Below are 19,755 nucleotides of genomic sequence, written 5' to 3'. Positions count from 1 at the left end.
TGAAAAATGCTTAAGTGTATTTTAAAACAACACTTAAGTTTTATTGTACTTCCTAAAATGCCTTTGTAGAGAGAGGAAGATGTGGGTTTGAGTCCCACATTGAAGAGGAGAGAGTTTATTGAGGTGTGTTTAAGAGCACACATTCCCATGTAATATATTCTAAGAACAAAAGAGAGAGAAGACACATGTGTGGAGCACGCATGCGTGTGCGTGTGTATATGTGGGCGCTTGATGGAGCACTTTGCAAAGAGCACTTCGCATGAGGTGCCCCTCGCCCGAGCACATTTGAGGGTCGGGCTCATGGCTCGTTATCCTTTTGTGAGCCTAGCTCATAGGGGGATCCAACGATCATCTAGTCGTTGATGCATGTGGGTCACCCAACAATCTTATAGCCGTTGATGAAATGGAGGCAAAAGTCGTTGATGCATGTGGGTCACCCAACAGTCTTATAGCCATTGATGAAATGGAGGCAAAAGGATGCAGCAACCATCAAGTGAGTTAAGGGGTTGCATATTTATTGTAGTGGTAGTTAAATGCACCACCAACAACTACAAGTGTGGAGCACACGGAGTGTACGTAGCACAGGTGCATATGCATGTGTGTGGCACTTTGCACTTTACATGGGGCGCTGCTCACTCAAGCACCTGTGTGGGTCGGACTCGTGGCTCATTATCCTTTTGTAAACTCGGCTCATAAGGGGATCCAATGTCCATCTAGCTGTTAATGCATGTGGGTCACCCGACAGTCTTATAGCCGTTAATGAAATTGAGGCAAAAAAAGGCTGTAAAAGCAGTCATCAAGTGAGTTAATGGCTATTGGTGGTGCATGTAACCACAACTACAATAAATATGCAGTCACCTTGTGACTCTATATTAATGGGTCCATACAAAGGGACTATTTTTTACAACCTTTGCATATTTCTAAATAGATCATTCTCTGCAATTCCAGCATGCAAATAAGTGGGCTAAATTCTCTCTCTACTCAATTTTGTCTCTTTCTCTCTCTAAACTATAAAGACTCTGGTGTCTCATATGTGGTTTCCAAGCTCGAGTGCATAGAGCTTAAAAACATTGTAAAAGATCTTTCTATTTTCCTATATCCCTAGGACGAATTGCCCTTCTTATGCACATCAAATACTCTATCGAAGATGGAAAAATATCGTCTTGAGATAGCGCTCTTGTGTGCCCAAAAATTAGAAGAGTTCGAGATCCTATTTTTGAAATTATACCATTTTCTGCCTCCAATTCACCCAACCAATCTCCAACAATTCAAGACGATATTTTACAGGTGAAAGAAAAAAGATTGTCATGATTTCTTTGAAGGTCATGAATTATGATTTTACTCGACTCGAATGCTTCAACGGGCCGAATTTCAAGATATTGCAATGCAATAGTCCAGTAACAAAAGATTTATTATCTCTATTTTTCTAGACTTTAATTAGGCCAATTCAATTAGACTGCGGTATTTCTTTGGATGAATATTTCCTAGTAGGATATATAATTCATAAGTTACCCCCATCTTAGAAAGAGTATCAAACGAAGATGAAACACAAGAAAGTTGATCTTGATTTGGTTCAACTTCAATTATCTCTTCGAATTGAGGAAGATAATAGACAGTGTGAAAAGAAAGATGAACCAATTAATTTTCACTCTAAGGCAAACCTTGTAGAGCAAATAGCAAGTGCTCTTTATAACAAGAAGCATTTCTTTTCTAAGGTCCATAATGAAAATTATTAGGACCAAAAGTCTAATGCCTACAAAAATGGCGTATTTGATGGCAAATGATACTCATATGATGGGGATGATTAAAGTTTGATCATGTTAATGAAATCAAGAGCTCTATGTGTATATTGTTACATTGGTTAAATTATGATTGATTTCTAATTGTGATGAATTAACTAAAGAAAAATGTGAAGTATGTGTACAAACTAAAATAACTAGAAAATCATTTCCTTCAATTGAAAGACAAAGTGAATTGCTAGGACTTATACATAGTGATGTATGTGATGTTCTAACTAGAAGTAGTAAAAGATAATTTATTACTTTTATTGATGATTTTTCTAGGATTTTTTATGTTTATTTGCTTAGATATAAAGATGAGGCTTTTGAAAATTAAAAAATTTCAAAGTAGAAGTTGAAAATCAACTTAATAAGAAAATCAAATTTATTAGAAGTGATAGAGGAGAAGAATATTTATCAAATGGCTTTAATGAATTTTATGAATATAATGGCATTATTCATCAAGTAACTACTCCGCACACCCCTCAACAAAATGGACCAACGGAAAGAAATGCAATTCTTCTTTTTTACCGTTAAATTTGTAGGGTAAAGCTTTATTATCTGTATGCTTTATTTTGAATAGAATTCCATATAAAAAGTGTGATAAAACCCCCTTTTGAGCTTTGGTTTGATAGAAAACCTTCTTTGAATTTTTTCAAAGTTTGGGGTTGTCTTGCATATGTTAGACTTCCATATCCTAAAAGAAATAAATTGGATCCTAGAACCTCTAAATTTGTTTTCGTGGAATATTACTCATAATAGTGAAGCTTAGAGATTTTTGGATCTAAATTCTAACACAATTTTGGAATCTAGAGATGCTGAATTTTTTGAAAATCTCACCTGCAAAAGTGAAGTTAATGAATTAAGTAGCATGCAAAATGAAAATAATCATGAAATGTACAAAATAATGATGATGAAATAATAGAACCAAGAAGAAAAAAGAGAATTAGAGGAGATCCATCTTATAACTTTGGATTTGATTTTTATATTTATCTTGTTGAGATTAATCAAAATAAAAATTTGAATTATTTACCTATAGTCTCAAATGTGGAGGAAGATCCTACATCTCTATATGAAGCTTTGACATCTCAAGATGCAATTTTTTAGAGAGAAGCTATAAATAATGAAATGGATTCTATAATAGCTAATAAAACTTGAAAATTAGTAGATCTTCCACCAAGTTCTAAACCCATTTGTTGTAAAGGATTTTTTTTTTTACAAAATGCATTCTAATGGTTCTATTAATAAATATAAAGCAATACTAGTTGCTAAATGTTTTAAACAAAAAGAATGCATTTATTATTTTGACACATATGCACCTGTGATAAGAATTGCTACCATTAGATTGCTCTTAGAAATAACCTCTTTCAATCATCTAGTCATACATCAAATGGATGTAAAAACTGTTTTCTTAAATGGTGACTTAGATGAAATATATTTGGAACAACCCGAAGGGTTGTAATGCAAGGTCATGAGAATAAATTTTTTTTAAACTGGTTAAATCTCTTTATGGACTGAAACAAGCACTTAACAACTGTCATAAGAAATTTGACAATGTGTTGATATCAAATGGTTTTAAGAGAAATGAGACTGATAAATATGTATATAGTAAGAAAATGAATTCTTTATGTATTCTAATTTATTTATATGCAGTTGACATGCTTATCTTTGGCTCTAGTCTAGAAATTGTGAAGGAAACTAAAAGATTCCTGACATCTAAATTTGATATGAAGAGCTTAGGAGAGACTGATGTGATACTTGGTATCAAAATAGTGAGAAAAAAAAAAAAAAATCTTGACTCAATCTCATTACATTGAGAAAATGCTTAATAAATTTGAGCATACTGATAGTAAGCCAGTCTCTACCCCTATAGATCATCATATTAAATAAAATAATAATACTGAGAGATGTATATCTCAACTTGAATATACTAGGGTAATTGATAGTATGATGTATGCGGTAATTAGCACGAAGCCTAACATTACATATGCAGTTGGCAAACTTAATAGATATACAAATTGCCTAAGGAAAGAGCGTTGGGATGCTTTATCTTGAGTATTAAGATATTTGAAATGAACTATCAATTATGACAATACGTGGGTTATCCCGGAGTGTTAAAAGGATATAGTGATACTTATTGGAATAATGAAATCCAAGAATCACTATCAACATTCGGATGAATATTTACATTAGCGGGTGGTACAATATCATGGAAGTCAAATAAACAAACATGTATTTAACGCTCTACTATGAAGTATAAAATTATTGCTTTAGACTCTACAAGCAAAGATGCCGAATGGCTAAAGAATTTGTTATATGACATTCTCATATGGCCAAAATCAATACTTGCAATAACAATATATAGTGATAATCACGCTACTATTGTGAGAGCTTGTAATGATCTATACAATGAAAAATCTACACATATTACAAGAAGGCATAACTCTATTAAAATGTTAAATGGGAATGAGTGATTAGTATAGAATATGTAAGAGCAAAGCAAAATTTGGCCGATCCTTTGACTAAAGACCTTGCAAGGGATGACATTAGTAAGATGTTAATACAAATAGGGCTAGAGTCCATCGAGTAATCATCTACGGTGAGAACCCAACTTAGTCTTTTGTAACCTAAAAATTCTAGGTTCAATGTGGTAAAAACAAACTATACGTATGGTTAGTTTGGTTGCTAGACGACAAATATAAAAAACACTCATTCATAAAAAATCTATACGGTGGATAAGTCTAGTGATAACCTGTATGCTAGTAAGATGAGCTATGCTCTTAATGTTATCTATAGACTATATAAGTCAAAGTGTTTTATATACAAGGGCACTCTTGATAGACACACCTATATAAGTGTGGAAGTGATGCCGCTTCCTATGAGATGGACTTGTTTCTAGAGCACTTATGAAATCGGGATATAAGCACAAGGCCCAAAACGTGTTGGCAGTTAAAAAGACATCTGAGTTGAATATTGTTTATGAGTTATACTATCGATCTGTTTGATAAGCAACCTGATTCAAAGCTATATACAACCCTAGTACTTGATGGATTTTGTAGTGTACACTCTAAGTGAAAGTTCAAATCGAAAGATATTTTCATGGTATGTTAATAATATGTTTCTTATGTTTTGTTTTGTTATTTTGAAATAATTGATAAAATTATTTGTATTTTTTGTTTGAAAAATGCTTAAGTGTATTTCAAAACAACACTTTGATTTTATTGTACTTTCCTAAAATGCCTTTGTAGAGAGAGGAATATGTGGGCTTGAGTCCCACATTGAAGAGGAGAGAGTTTGTTAAGGTGTATTTAAGAGTACGCATTCTCATGCAATATACTCTAAGTAAAAAGAAGAGAAAAGACGTATGTGCGGGGCATGCGAAACGTGTAATGTGCACACGCATGTGCGTATGCGTATGCGTGTGCGAAGGCATGAGCGCAAGGGCACTTGATGACGCACTTTGCACTTCGCATTAGCGCATGAGACGTCCCTCGCACATGTGTGGGTCGGTCTCGTTGCTCGTTATCCTTTTGTGAGCCCGGCTCATAGGAGATCCAAAAGGAGGCTGTAGCAGCAGCCATCAAGTGAGTTAAGGGGTTGCATGTAACTTATTGTTGTTGGTGGTGCATGTAACCACCACTACAGTAAATATGCAGCCACCTTGTGACTCTATGTTAAGGGGTCCTTTTTTCATACTAAGATACCCTTTTTTACAAACTTTGCATCTCTCTCAATAGATCATTCTCTACAATTCCAGCAAGAAAACCAGTGGGCTAAAGTCTCTCTCTCTACTTGATTTTGTCTCTTTCTCTCTCTAAACTATAAAGACTCCGGTGTCTCATGTTTGGGTTCCAAACTCAAGTGCATAGAGCTTAGGAACATTGTAAAAGATCTCATTATTTTTCTATATCCCAAGGATGAATTTTCCTTTTTATGCACATCAAATACTCTATTGAAGGGTGGCAAATATCATCTTAAGATAGCGGTATTGCGTGCCCAAAAACAAAAAACAGTTCGGGATCCTATTTTTGAAAATGTACCATTTTCTGCCCCCAATTCACCCAACCAATCTCCAACAAAACAGACATTAAATGTAAATGTCTAAAGAAAGAATAAAAATTTCAGAACAAATCAAAATCACCCTTTGTAGACTTTTCTTTTGTATAAGGAATAAGTTTATATGAGGGCGGAGCCATTAACAATCAAATTAAGGCACACTTCAAAAATTCCACTAGAGGAGTTTGTTTTGATGCCAAAAAATCCTCAAATTGATCATCTCGACTTCAAGATGCATGGATATGAGAAAAAATAGATTTCGAGTATTGGAAATAGTGCATCTTATAATGTATTTTCGAACTATCAATTTTCAAGATTTTTAAGTGTTTATGGATCTACTCAATCTACACTATTTTTTAAGCTTTAAATTTAATAATAAGAGATGCAAATAAATTTTCAGGCCATTGCAAAGATTTCCAGTATTGTAACAACATCTTTCGATACTATTTGAAGGTGCGCCTTACTTTAAATGTTTAGGGCCTCGGCCTTATACAAACCACACCCCTATCTGAATAGCTTAATCTCTTTGTGAATCACTCTGCAATATGGTCCTCTATTTGAAAATCCAGGTTTTCTCTTTTGGACTTTAAATTTCAAAACAATGAGAACACTTACATGGTAGTTAAGAGAGAGTGCGGCCTTTCTGTCCAGCTACCAAGAGATTTGTCGTAATTGTCAGAATAAATGACGCATTGACTATTGTTTGTGATTTCCCATTTAGTACAGTTTGTATTATTTGACAAAAGTCCCTCGGGGGACTTTCGACTATGGGTTAGGACAAAGTCCCCTATTTTGACCACATTTAAATGTGATTAATCGTATTTTTTTTGCTCAAATTAAATATGATGTTTATTACTTTTTATAACGGGTATGGTTTGTATAGAACCCACGGTCTAAACAATCAAAGTAAAGCACACGAGAAATGTGGTTTCAATACTAAAAATCTTTGTGATAGCCTTAAAATATATTTTCATCACTAATTAAAAAATTTAAAGCTTAAAAAAATGTGTAGTTCGAGAAGATCTATGAAAAGTTGAAAATCTTGAAAATTGAAGGTCCAAAAATGCATTACAAGATGCACTACTTTCAAAACTTGAAATCCATTTTTTTCACATGTGCATGCATCTTGAAGTCGAGATGTTCAATTTGAAGATATTTGGGCATCAAAACAACCTCTTCTAGTGAAATTTTTGAGGTGTACCCTAATTTGATTGTTTAGATTCTCGCACTTATATAACTTTTTCTTTTTAAAATTTGCATACATGCAGACAACATTATGTGACTTGACTTATGCGAGTTACTCAGGCTCACCCTATGTGCGAGGCCGAGTAGGAGTTAGTTCCAAGCCAACTTGCCCCACCCTTATTAAGGAGGAAAAAATATATATAAGAAAATAAGAAACTGTAAAAATTTTGGAAAACACCAAAAATATTACTTACAATCATTTTTTGGATGATTTTGATAGCTTTTAAGATGATATTCATAGGTTTTTTTCCTTTTTTAGAAAAACAAATTCAGAAATATTCAATATCTAAATTTTCAATAGCCATTTTTTTTAGCTTTTTTTTTATATATATTTTTAGAATTCTAATGCTTTCTACTACCTCTTTTATGCTATTTCTTATTTTTAATTATTTTTAAAAAATCTACTCTCTTGTTTTTGCCTTTTTCTGACTTGTGCTAGATTCGATAAAGTCTTGGATTTAGCCGAGTCACTTGGATCGGCCAAGGGCCGAGGCGAATTTCTGAACACTGCATGTGAATGTGTTCTGATAAATTTGGACTCAGCTTTATATAAAAAAAAGCCCATCATTATAAGTTTAAAGAAAAACCTCAATTTTTTGTCATAGTTGAGGTTTTTCCAAGCCTCTCGAATTTTGATCCAAAATGTTAGCTTGTTTGTTGTAATCATTTGAATCTTGATATGTGTTTTGACCTTCTTGATCATGTTTGGATTTATTTTTGAGCTTTTTGCTTTGAATATGTAAATTTTAAATGATAAATACATCTACTACTCAGACAATTGGATGTGGAGTATATAGTTTTCGCTACATCCTAAGCTCAATTTCTACCAAAGGTAGGGGCACTCTGCCCACTGAGTCATCCAAAAAAAAAAAAAATCAAAATAATTATGAGAGTTTAACTATTTACTATTCTACATATATAAATTGATTTAATTTCAAAATAATCATAAGAATACAAATGCTGATGAGTTGGAACAACGGCAAATATATAAAATGTTAAATAGCGTATCTCTAATGGGTATTCTAATAAATTTTCCTTTATAAATTTCATCGTATTCTATTTCTTCATATTTCTTCCCCCCTCTATTGTCTTGGTATTCTATTTTCAAGTTTGTTTTCTTTTTACCAGCATGTTCATCACACAAGCTGATTTGTTCTCATTTTTTAAATATTTTTGTCTGTAGACCCTAGATTTCAATCTTTCATTTCAAATGACTAGGATTAAAAGTCTTCTACCCATGGCTAATAATCCATTCAAATTTCGAATACCTTCTTTTAGCTTTTTTTTTACCATCTTATTTATTTTTGTCTTTGTTTTAAGGAAAAAGTTTATATGAAGATGCTACCTTATAATGTAGAACTACCGATGCGGTAGTTTTAATGTTGAAAAACCCTTTGATTGATCATCTCGACATCAAGATGTATGACTATGAAAAATAAAAACATTTTAAGTTTAAAAAATAGTGTATTTTACAACATATTATCTACACCATCCATTTTCAAGATTTTCATATGTTTATAGATCTACTTGAAATTTAAAATTTTATAATTAAATATAAAAATAAATTTTGAGGTAATCTTAAGATCATTTTACATCAAAATTATATACCATGATAAAATTTGAAGGTGCACCTTACCCCTACACCTACGGATGCATCCGTATTCCAACTGCACCCTTGTTTTAATATTTCTTTCAATTCACTATGGTTTTTTTATTTTCTTTACCCTAATTTTATCATATTTTCTCATTTTATTGGATTTTGATTTGAAGCTACAAAAAAAAAAATTTGAAATTTAAGTTTTTGAGATAAGATCTCGGCCTTTCATAATCGAACGGTTTCTATTCAATCTTGAGACATTATCTCTTTTTAGTACGTAAAAGAGTTCAATTGGCATCACGAAAATTGGGTCCTAAAGTCATGCGTTTTACCAAGATAGTATATAAACAGTGTACTCCCGCAGGAGTATAAATCTTATTAAAAAATTATTTCCCTCCTGTACAGACCAGATGACACGTGGCACATTACATGGTTTACAAGTATGATATAGATGCATACACGTATGATCTGATATGCACACGTGGACCCATTCAAAGGTACAGAGGCCCTGCAGGTGTTCCAGTTTAGAGAGAGAGAGACAAACTGTGTATTTTAGAGAGAGAAAATAGAGAGAGGGGTTTTGATCTGTATCATTGAAGTGAGAGATTTGAGATTTTGATTTGCATCATCTGGGAAAAGCGCAGTGATGAATTTTAGTATGTACCCAAATTTGTTAAGAAAACTCAATTTCACAAATAGTTTTTGCTGAATGAATTTTTATTGTTGCAGTGTTACTTTTAATTGATTGATATGTGATTCTCTTCTAATTAATAACAGTATTCAATGAAGCAAATAAATGGAATCAAATAAAAAACTCTATGCATTTCTTCTTCTATAGACCAAGTGAATGTTGATTTTCCATTGTTTTAATAGAGAATATTTTCTTGTGTTTTTTAATGAATTATTGCTATTTTTTAAAACTGAAAAGCTTCAATTATGTTTCAGAGATTCAAATTGGGCAGTGTTCTTCTATCAAATGAGTCCAGTTTCATATGAAATGTTCCATGGATAATAGAAGCTATCATTATTGTGTCCATTATTGTGATGTATTCTTACTAGTTCAAATGCTGAATGATGATGATGGCATTGGATTTAGGGGTGTAAATGGCACCTAACCCGGATCTGGACCCGGACCAGCCAGGGTCCAGGGTAGACCAGGACCCAACCTGTCCATGTCAAGTGGAACTGGACCCGACCTGCCGGGTTGGGTTAGGTGGACCTCTGGTTCGACGCAACCTGATTATCGCCCCTATCTTACACCATTATTATTTAAACACTTCTGTTTTGAGTTTTATTTTATGCAGTAGATACTGATCAAGATCCAGCTCAAGAGAGTTCATATGAAATGTTACATTGCTAATAGAAGTGACAATAATTTTGTCTATTACTATGACAATGGCATTATTAGTTTTTCTTAGTTTTATGCCTACTGGCATTTTATCACTATTATTCTACTAAAATACTTCGGAAAAAGTTTATATAAGGGTGAGGCCCTAAACCATCAAATTAAGGCGCATCTCAAATGTTCACTGAAAGAGGTTGTTTCAATGCTAGAAAACCTTTAATTTGATCATCTCGACCTTAAGTTGAATGGACATAAGAAAAAATAGATTTAAAGTCTCGAAAATAGTGCATCTTGTAATTATCTAGACCGTCAATTTTCAAGATTTTCAAGTGTTCATAGATCTGCTCGATCTACACTATTTTTTAATCTTTAAATTTTATAACTAGAGATGAAAATGAATTTTTACTCCATTGATATTGAATATATTTCGACACTATTTAAGGGTGCGCCTTATTTTGATTGTTTAGGGCCTCAGCCTTATACATACTGCACCTGGTTTTGTTTTGTACAGTAGATATGGCAGATCTAGATCCAGCCCATGAGAGTTTGACATTGATTTTTCTATCATTTTTCTTATTTTTTTGCCTTCTTTAACCATTGTTACATTACTAAAAGATTGTTGGGTTTTTGTCTTGTACAGTAGATATGGCCGATCAAGATCAGGCTCAAGAGACTTCAAGCTCTCCCAATTTTGATGCTTACTTTGAGACCATCCAGTCAAGGAAAAAATTACCTCATGAATTACAAGAATCATTGACAAGTGCTTTTGCGAATATTCCTGTTTCATCTTTTCCTTTAGTCCCTGGTGGAAAAGGCAAGTTTATGCTTGTTTCTTGAATATTTTATTGAGCGTTTTTTTTTTTAATACTGAATAGATGTTCACTATTTAATTACATGATATTGAGATACTGAATGCGAAAATGTATTGGGTATATCATCTTCCTTTCTTTGGTTGCTGGTATTCTTCAATGAAAATAATCGCAAACCAAAGCTAATTCCAAGAGCGATACAACTTCACTTCTTCATCATCATCATTTGAGTTTAATATCAACTATTTGGAACTTCACTTCGATGTTATCATCATCCGAGTCTTATATCAAGTATTTGGGGTGGGTTATACAAATCCTATTCCGTCATTCCATTCTATCTGGGGCCATTCCCTCGTTAGACCATAAGTCACTTTATCTCTTCTTCGTACTTCTATTCGTGCCCTTAGGGCCTTCCCCTTGCCCTCTTCGAGCCTTCCTCTTGTACCAAATCGCCCCTAACTAGTACTATTCTAGCTTGGCGTTGCATATGGCAAGCCTGCCTAAGTCTACTTTCCCTTGTCTTATCACCATGGTAGAGTTAACTTTAGAATTTCACTTAATTTTTTTTAATATAAATTTGATGTGAAATATGGTGTCTTATGATGAGGGGAAAATGATGAAAGAATACATTGTTACTAATGAATTTATATATTTGTATTTTGTTCACTACAAATAAACACTAGCTTCATTGGTACTCTCAAAATCCAAGTCAAAGTACTTCAAATGCGTGAGTATGTTTTATTAGAAGTTAACCCATCTAGTGGATAGAAAAATATCTTCAAGATTTGCATGGAATTATATACGAAATCAAAAGGAATTCTAGGAAGAGTATTCCGTATTTGTAGGGAGAGGATTCCGTGTGCTGCTTCAATTTTCATTTCGAAATCATTTTCTAGTGATAAGGTGGATCACAATACAGTAATTCTTTTGAAATAGCCTTGAATGAAACTGATGATTTTCATGATTTGGGCTTTGGATTGATTGATTAAGATGTTAACGCTGCAACACTATGTCCTAAGTTCAAATCCAATGATGAATTAACCAAAATAAAAAAGTATACATGATTTTTTTTTTTGTCAACGCCCATGCTATACAAGCAACACATTGTTTATTAGAGAAAAATAAAATCTCTTGGTTTCCTGGCTAAATGTACTTCTTCAATCTTCTCCAGTCATTGAAATCCCAGCCCACACATCAATTGCCGACACGGTTCGGATCCTCTCCGAACACAATATAATGTCAGCTCCTGTAACAAACCCTGACGCCTCAACAACCATCGATTGGAGAGAGCGATACCTCGGTATCATCGACTACTCCTCAATAGTTTTGTGGGTATTGGAAAATGCAGAGCTCGCCGCTATTGCTTTATCCGCTTCATCAGCAACAGTGGCCGGAATGGGAGTAGGAGCAGTTGGGGCACTCGGGGCTTTGGCATTGGGGGCAACGGGCCCTGCTGCGGTGGCAGGGCTCACTGTTGCCGCTGTCGGTGCAGCCATGGCCGGCGGCATGGCGGCAGAGAAGGGTATGGGGAAGGACGCTGCAACAGCTGCTGATCACATGGGTGATGACTTTTATAAAGTCATATTGCAAGAAGAACCATTCAAATCGACCACGGTGAATGAATTCAAAATTTAGAATTCTGTTATCCATATGTTGTTTCATTTGGGCTCATATTCTGCATCTTATGGATTATGTTTGGCCATTGCTTTCTGCATGTTAATGTTTAAAATATGTGTCTTATGGATTTGCATATTATATAGGGAAAGTATGTGATATTTGATATGGTCATGGTGACTATGTCATCAAGGTCCAATCAATGGGTGCAATGGTGATGGTGGGAGAGTCGGCCGTGTATGACTGAGTTAGTGACATGGCTGGCGTAACCTCCGTTCCCTCCTTTACTCCAAACTACTACTTATGGTGGTGATGACCCCTGTGAGCATATTGTTACCATGATCATCATATGGGTTACACGTGCACATGCATGAGTAGAAAGGGACAAACTACTCAAACATATAACAGATGAATAAAATTGTGTCCAAAATTACTAAAGGGCCTCTTATTGACTACATGTGTGCGAAGTGTGAAATACTTAGAGCTCTACAATTGCTTTTGTCGACCATAGGCGAGGAGTTTCAACTCTAAAATGGATCAATGAATGATCAGGGCTGTACAACCTTTTAAACTGAACATGACAACCTTTTTAAGTTATATGCTTATGCTCCGTCTCCTCTAAAAGCAAGGTTAACTGCTTGTCAGAGTAAATTCAAGAAGACGTTTGTTAAATTAATAAATGCTTTTTTAATTGTACGTATGAGGCTGTGAGCATCTTCTCATATAATTACTAGTAATCATGTAAAGTTCCTTTATTTCTTTCCCACGAAATGGCTTTTCGAGAGGTTCATATGAGATTTTGCAACTTTTTACAATGTTATCGATCATCTTATTCAGTTCGCTATTGAGTTTTTGCTTGGCTATTCATTTACTCCTCTTACTATTTCAGGTGAAATCCATTATCAAGTCATTCAGATGGGCTCCCTTCCTTCCTGTTGCTATGGATAGTTCCATGTTGACAGTGTTATTATTGCTTTCAAAGTACAGATTGAGAAATGTTCCCGTAATTGAGACAGGAAATCCTTTCATTAAGAACTTTATAACTCAATCAGCAGTGATACATGGTCTACGGGGATGTAAAGGAAGAGATTGGTTCGATTGCATTGCAGTCAAGCCTATTTCAGATATGGGACTTCCTTTTATGTCTGAAAATGAGGTGCTAGATAGTATCCCTCATTAAAATATATGTTCTTGGTGCTCATATATTGAGATAAATAATAGCTCATGCATTTTATAAATCTCATCTGATCTTCAAACATTCGTACATAGTGATTATCCAAAAAATATAATGCTTCACTGGCAGTTTGATTTTAGACCAAGTTTGCCTTCACTAAATATTCAAATTCACAATGGATCTTCTGATCCATTTCACTCAGTTTAGAAAATTGAACCCTGTCTAAATAACTGTTCTATAAAATTTGAAGTAGCTAACTTGAACTAGGCTAACTAGAATATATGTTACTAGGAAGGTTTACATAGTTTGCTGTCAAGCTATAGTTTGCTGTCAAGATATAATGATCTTTTAGCTATTTTAGCATGTAGGGGTAGCAATGGACCCGAACCCGACCTGGGTCCGGTTCCAAAACTTGGATCTAGCGGGTCAGGTCCGGGTCCAAATATTGGACCTGAGCACTATTCGGGTCTGGGTCCACCTGGACCTAAGCCGAATAGTGTTATTATGAAAATAATATTTAATATATAATATTTTTAAAATATTTAATTAATTTTTAAATGGATATAACTATATATTTTTAGTTATAATGTTTAAATAATTAGCATAATATTTATATATATAAATATATATATTATTATTATATATTTTTTGGTTCAGGTCCAATCCTGTCCGGCCAGATCCAAGTCTGGGTCCAGTCAAGTCCGCTCGGGTCTAGGTCCGGGTCCAGGTCCAATAACTTCGGGTCCAGTCAGGTCTGCCGGCAGACCTGACATGTTGCCACCCCTATAATAGCATGGTTCTACAAGCTCTATCTTTCCCTGTAGAAAGGATTTCTATTTTGCAAATTTTTAGCACTGAGTTGCACACTAAATTTTATAGGTGATCTGCATCAAGAAGGATGAGCTTGTTCTAGCAGCTTTCAAGCATATGAAGGAGAATCGCATTGGTGGCGTCCCTGTTATAGAAGGTTCTAGCAAAAAGATCATTGGGAACATAAGCATAAGAGATGTGAGATTCTTGCTGTTGAATCATGGGCTATTCTACGATTTCAGGTATGGCAACCCAATCTTAGGTGCAACTAGCCAACATGCTTATCACTAAGAGCGGGTTTGACATGTGGAAGAAGGGGCTACCGGAGTCCTCTCTTCCACAATTCATGGAACAGGCGGCTTCTATGCTTTAGCATGGAAGCGAGCACCTTCTCAAGATGAAAACTTGTTATATGGCAACATATTTTTATCCTGGATTCTTTGCTTTTGTGAGCCCATGTCTCAATATGAAAACTAGTTTTTTTAAAAATAGCTCAGCTAAAACTTGGTACAATCTGAGGTTAGGAGCCCCCACCCACATTGCCTACCCCAAAAAAGGGTATGACTTTGACTGGAATGCAATAACAATTCAAAGAAAAAGAAGGAATTTTAGCGACATGTTGTTTTTGTGGAATTTTGCAGGCAATTGACAGTGATGGACTTCATGAACACCATAGTTTCCATTGCAACGACCCTCGATGGATCTCATAAGACAGTGATGATACCCCCGGTTACATGTAAGGCCAACACAAGTCTTGGGCAAGTGATAGAAACCTTGGCAGCCATGTCTTTTGATAGGGTCTATGTTGTCAATGATTACTATGACGTAGTTGGGGTGGTCACTCTCAGAGATGTGATCTCATGCTTTATCTTCGAGCCTCCGAACCACTTTGATGACTACTTCGGCTTTGCAGTTAAGGAAATGTTGAACCAGTGAAACAAGATCAAATAAATGTCTACAGGAAAGAACTGGTGGCTAGATTACTAAGATGCAGAGTTTTGAGTAGAAGATAATTCAATTTCAACTTCTATATGTATGCACTATTCCTTTTTTATTGAGTTTTGGGTGGCTAAGGAATGCTTCCACAATTTGGAAGGAATTCTTACCCCAATGCGATATGTTGTTTGTTATATGTATAAACTCTGTTCTATTAAGTTTTGCTGTGAATTCCTGATGAAATTATGATAAACCATGGCATTTTGTTCTCTTTCCGGTAATGTCTCTATTTTATGGAGTTGGGTTATCTTGTTATCACTTCAAGAGAGGAAAATCAACCTAATTCTTCCACTTTCAAAAAGTGTTCAAAACACTGCCCAATTGCCTCATAGATTAAAATGCTATGAGTATACGTTTGAGAAAATTAGGCGTAGCCTCAATAGGTGATAAGATGAGAGAGAGTAGGCTGGTCATGTATCTTCCTGTTAGGAGGTACAAGTTTGTCAAAGTGAAAAGCTAAAAAAAGATACAGGGTAGGTTCAAAAAGTCAGTTGGAAGTAGTGAGAAAAGATATGGAAGTTTATGATTTCATTGAAGGTATGGCCATAAATAGAACAAAATGGTGTATCAAAATTCATGTAGTTGAATTTAAGTAGTTGGAAAAAAGCTTCGACGATGATGATTATTAAAATGCTACAAATTAGAGAGAAAAAAAGGTTTTGACGATGATAATTAAAATGCTAGAGAAAAATAAAAGCAAAAAACTTTATCGGAGAAATAAATAAAGGAAAACTTTTATCCAACCAAGCTACAAAAAAACTGTGATGAAGTATTAACAATTTTACTTACCCAAAAAAAAAAAAATATTAACAATTCAAACCTATCCAACTGCGACCAGGGACTTTCTTAAGTCCTCTCTCTCTCATCATCTCCCTCGCATTCTCTGCACTCCCCCACCTCCCCAAATTCGCATATATATTTGACAAAACAACAACCGGCGCGGGGTTCTCAGGCTCCAATTCGAACAAAATATCAGCCATTTCTTCTCCTATTTCAACATTACAATGAAGACTGCATGCCCCAAGAAGAGAAGCAAACATGGAGTTCAAAGGCTTCATAGGCATGCCTCTTATGAGCTCTCGAGCCTCCACGAGCCTGCCTGCTCGTCCAAGAAGATCAGCCATGCAAGCATAGTGATCGATGGTCAGATCCTCATGGTACTCTCTCCTCACCTCCTCGAAGAATCTCCACCCTTGATCCACCACACCCGCATGGTTAAACACTGAAAGAACACTGGTTATTGTAGCTGAATTTGGTTTTATATCATCCTCTATCATCTGATTATAGATGTTTAGGGCCATATCTAATTGTCCATTCTTGCCATAACCACCAATCATAGCATTGTAAGGGGCTGGATCGTGGGCCCATTGGGCCTCATTGAAGGCCCGTTGCGCCCGGTCCATGGACCCGCATTTGGAGTACATATCAACAAGGGCAGTTAAGAGGAAGTGATCTGAGTCTAAACCAGACCTCACTGTATAGCCATGGATCTCTCTGCCATGGCTAAGGTTTGAGAGAGAAGAACATGCTTGTAAGAGGCTTGTGATTGATTTTAAGCATGGTTTCACTCCTTTCGCTAGCATCTCTCTAAAGAGGTCCAGGGCCTCTTGGCCTAGCTTTTGTCGAGAGAACCCGCCGATGAGAACGAGCCAAGTCGACGAGTCCAGCCTTATTCCTTGTGTTTTCATGAGAGAGAAAGTGTCCATTGCTTCTTCATGATGGCCATTGAGTATTAGCCCTGATATCAGTGAATTCCATGTGACTGTGTTTCTCTCACTCATTGTATTGAACACTGCTTGAGCCTGGTTTATGAACCCACATTTAGAATACATGTCTATGAGTGCTGTCCCAGTTAGGACACTGTTACCACCTTCAAATTTTAGAGAGAGAGAATGAATTTCTCTCCCATATTGCAGAGCCAACGCTCCTGCACAGGCCGATAGAACAGTCATGAATGTCACTGAATTGGGTTTCTCTCGCATCTCTCGAAACAATTTGATCACTCTATCAAAATCCCCATTTTGCAGGTACGTGGCTATCATTGCATTGTAACAAACGACATTCCTTTCTCTCTCTAGAATCAATCCAAACACTTTTTCCGCCGAGCCCAAATCACTGTTTGTAGCATACATTGTTAGAGTAGCAGTAGATACAAAAATGTCATAATTCAAGCCAGATTTTAGAGAGAAGCCATGAATAAGCTTTCCATGAAGCTTAGAACAAGCAGGTAAAAGACCAGCTACACTAACTGAATTGGGTCTGATCCCTTCGATTAAAGCTTGTCGAAAAATGGCAATCGAATGTTCTAACAGGCCATTGCGAGAAAACCCGGAAATTGCAGCATTGAAAGAGGGAAGATTTCTTTCTTCAATTTCATCAAGCAAATGGACTGCATCATCTGTGTTGTTTAATCTCATGTACATATCAGTGAGTGCAGTATGAGTGTGGGGATGAGAGAGAAAGCCAATTTTGGCAATGTGGGCATGCAGGGTTTGGCCTAGAGAGAGAGAGGAGAGCTGGCTGCAGGCTTTGAGGAGAAATGGGAATATGTGGGTGAGAGTACAAGGGGGGAGAGAGTCCTTGGTGTGGTTGTAGAGAGAGAGGGCCTCTGTGTAGGAGCCATTGGAAACCAGGTTCCTTAAGGTGTTGTGAGTGGGGGTGAGAGGAAGAGAGAGAAAGAGAGGCTTGGTCATGTGGACATATGCAGTGTTTGGCTAGAGAGAGAGAGAGAGAGAGAGAGAGAGAGAGAGGCTTATTTGATTTAGGCCACTGAATCATTCATTTTGACTGGTGGTGAAAAGAGAGAGAGAGAGAGAGTTTGGATCTCAAAAGAACAAGAAAAATGAGAGTTTGTTATTTTGAATATACTGTTGTAAAAAAAAAATTTAGAAAAAGAGAAAAATATAATTTTTAAAAAATATATAAAAATAAATAAATATAATATCTCATTACACATTCAAATTTTTTTTTTGCTATAGAATAGACATATAATATATCAAATATGTTTAGCATATCACCAATTCAAGCCAGAAATCGAAACGGTCTTCCGCGATTCTTGACCGAGATCAGTGATTCCGAATTCGAATCACGAATGTTTCAATGATTTCTTTTATGTGCATTTCCATTTATTGCTGGCCTACCTCTTCTAGCTCTTTGATGCAATTGTTTGGCATTTGTGGATCTTGTTTTAAAAAAAAATGGGCCTTTTAACATTTTATTTTATTTTTTCTCATTTGACAATATCAGCAAGAGACATGAATCTCAACCATATAGTTGGTGATGGCCAACCATTCTTGAAAGAAATTAATTTTTTCCAAAGTAATTCAAGATTAAAGTTTTAGGGTAAACTGATCAAAACATTGATAATTGGATTTGAGCAAAAAAAGGAAAAAAAAAAGAGTAGTTTTCATTTTTTTAAAAAAAAAATTTTCCCTGCATCTTGGGCAGAAATATAGATTACTTAGATTACATTTCAACAACAGAGTCTTCTTGGATCAAATTCATGAGGTAAAAAGGCCATATCAATCCATGGTCTACAACCTAAATTTTGGAATTTTCACACCAAGCTTTGATTTATGAGCTTGGCTCATTTGATATTCCTTTTTAAGGCTTGTACAATTACCAATACTAAAACTTCTTCCCATATTTACCAATGCATCTTTATGAGAATTAATTATAACAGTGTAAATTATTGTCCAGAGAAACTTATTTCCTTCCATCTGCCATTTCTTTAAATACTTTTTTATTTATTTTTTATTTTTTTATTTTTTTATGAACTAAGTATGGCCAGGCTCGGGTGCTGCTCAAGCCCAGTAATATGGGCGAGTCCAAGAACTTGCCCGAATAGTGTACAAGGCCAAAACAAATCCTAAAAACTCAGAATATTCATTGAGACTAATGTAAAAAAAGTGTAAAAATCAAACTAAATTAAAAACAACATAAAAAACCCCAAATAAACTAGGAAAATACATATAACAAAGAAATTGCAGCATTTTTTTTATGAACTAAGTATGGCCAGGCTCGGGCGCTGCTCAAGCCCGATAGTTCGGGCGAGTCCACGAACTTGCCCGAATAGTGTACAAGGTGAAAACAAAAACTAAAAATTCAAAATATTCACTAAAAATAACGTAAAAAAAGAGTAAAAATCAAACTAAACTAAAAACAACATAAAAACTCCAAATAAACTATAAATATATATATAACAAAGAAATTGCAGATTTGAAAGAAGTTCTTTGATTTCATCAAGCAAGTGGGGTGCGTTACAGGATGAGAGAGAAAGCAGTAGAAAAAGGATTGAAAGAAGTTCTTTGATTTCATCAAACAAGTGGGAT

At 35.2% G+C, this 19,755-nt stretch overlaps 2 protein-coding genes across 2 annotated transcripts; one reads left to right on the top strand and one right to left on the bottom strand.

Annotated features, from left to right (window-relative positions):
- Nucleotides 1-9,148: 9,148 nt before the first annotated feature.
- On the top strand, nucleotides 9,149-15,635 carry LOC18431968 (Cystathionine beta-synthase (CBS) protein). Its single transcript, XM_020665781.2, has 6 exons — nucleotides 9,149-9,332; nucleotides 10,662-10,835; nucleotides 12,002-12,444; nucleotides 13,334-13,600; nucleotides 14,498-14,670; nucleotides 15,070-15,635. The coding sequence occupies exons 1-6, from the start codon at nucleotides 9,323-9,325 to the stop codon at nucleotides 15,362-15,364; spliced, it is 1,362 nt and encodes a 453-aa protein (XP_020521440.1). The 5' UTR covers nucleotides 9,149-9,322; the 3' UTR covers nucleotides 15,365-15,635.
- A 500-nt stretch (nucleotides 15,636-16,135) lies between these two features.
- Nucleotides 16,136-18,259, bottom strand: LOC18431969 (pentatricopeptide repeat-containing protein At2g02750). The gene has a single exon (XM_006842080.4). It carries the CDS (start codon nucleotides 18,115-18,117, stop codon nucleotides 16,231-16,233), a length of 1,887 nt encoding a protein of 628 aa, XP_006842143.4. The 5' UTR covers nucleotides 18,118-18,259; the 3' UTR covers nucleotides 16,136-16,230.
- Nucleotides 18,260-19,755: the final 1,496 nt, after the last annotated feature.

This window comes from Amborella trichopoda, chromosome 5 (genome assembly GCF_054954075.1).
Source record: "Amborella trichopoda isolate Santa Cruz 75 chromosome 5, AtrichopodaSantaCruz75HAP2 v2.0, whole genome shotgun sequence".
In the NCBI taxonomy this organism is placed as follows: Eukaryota; Viridiplantae; Streptophyta; class Magnoliopsida; order Amborellales; family Amborellaceae; genus Amborella; species Amborella trichopoda.
This window is presented reverse-complemented; position numbering and strand designations above follow the sequence as displayed.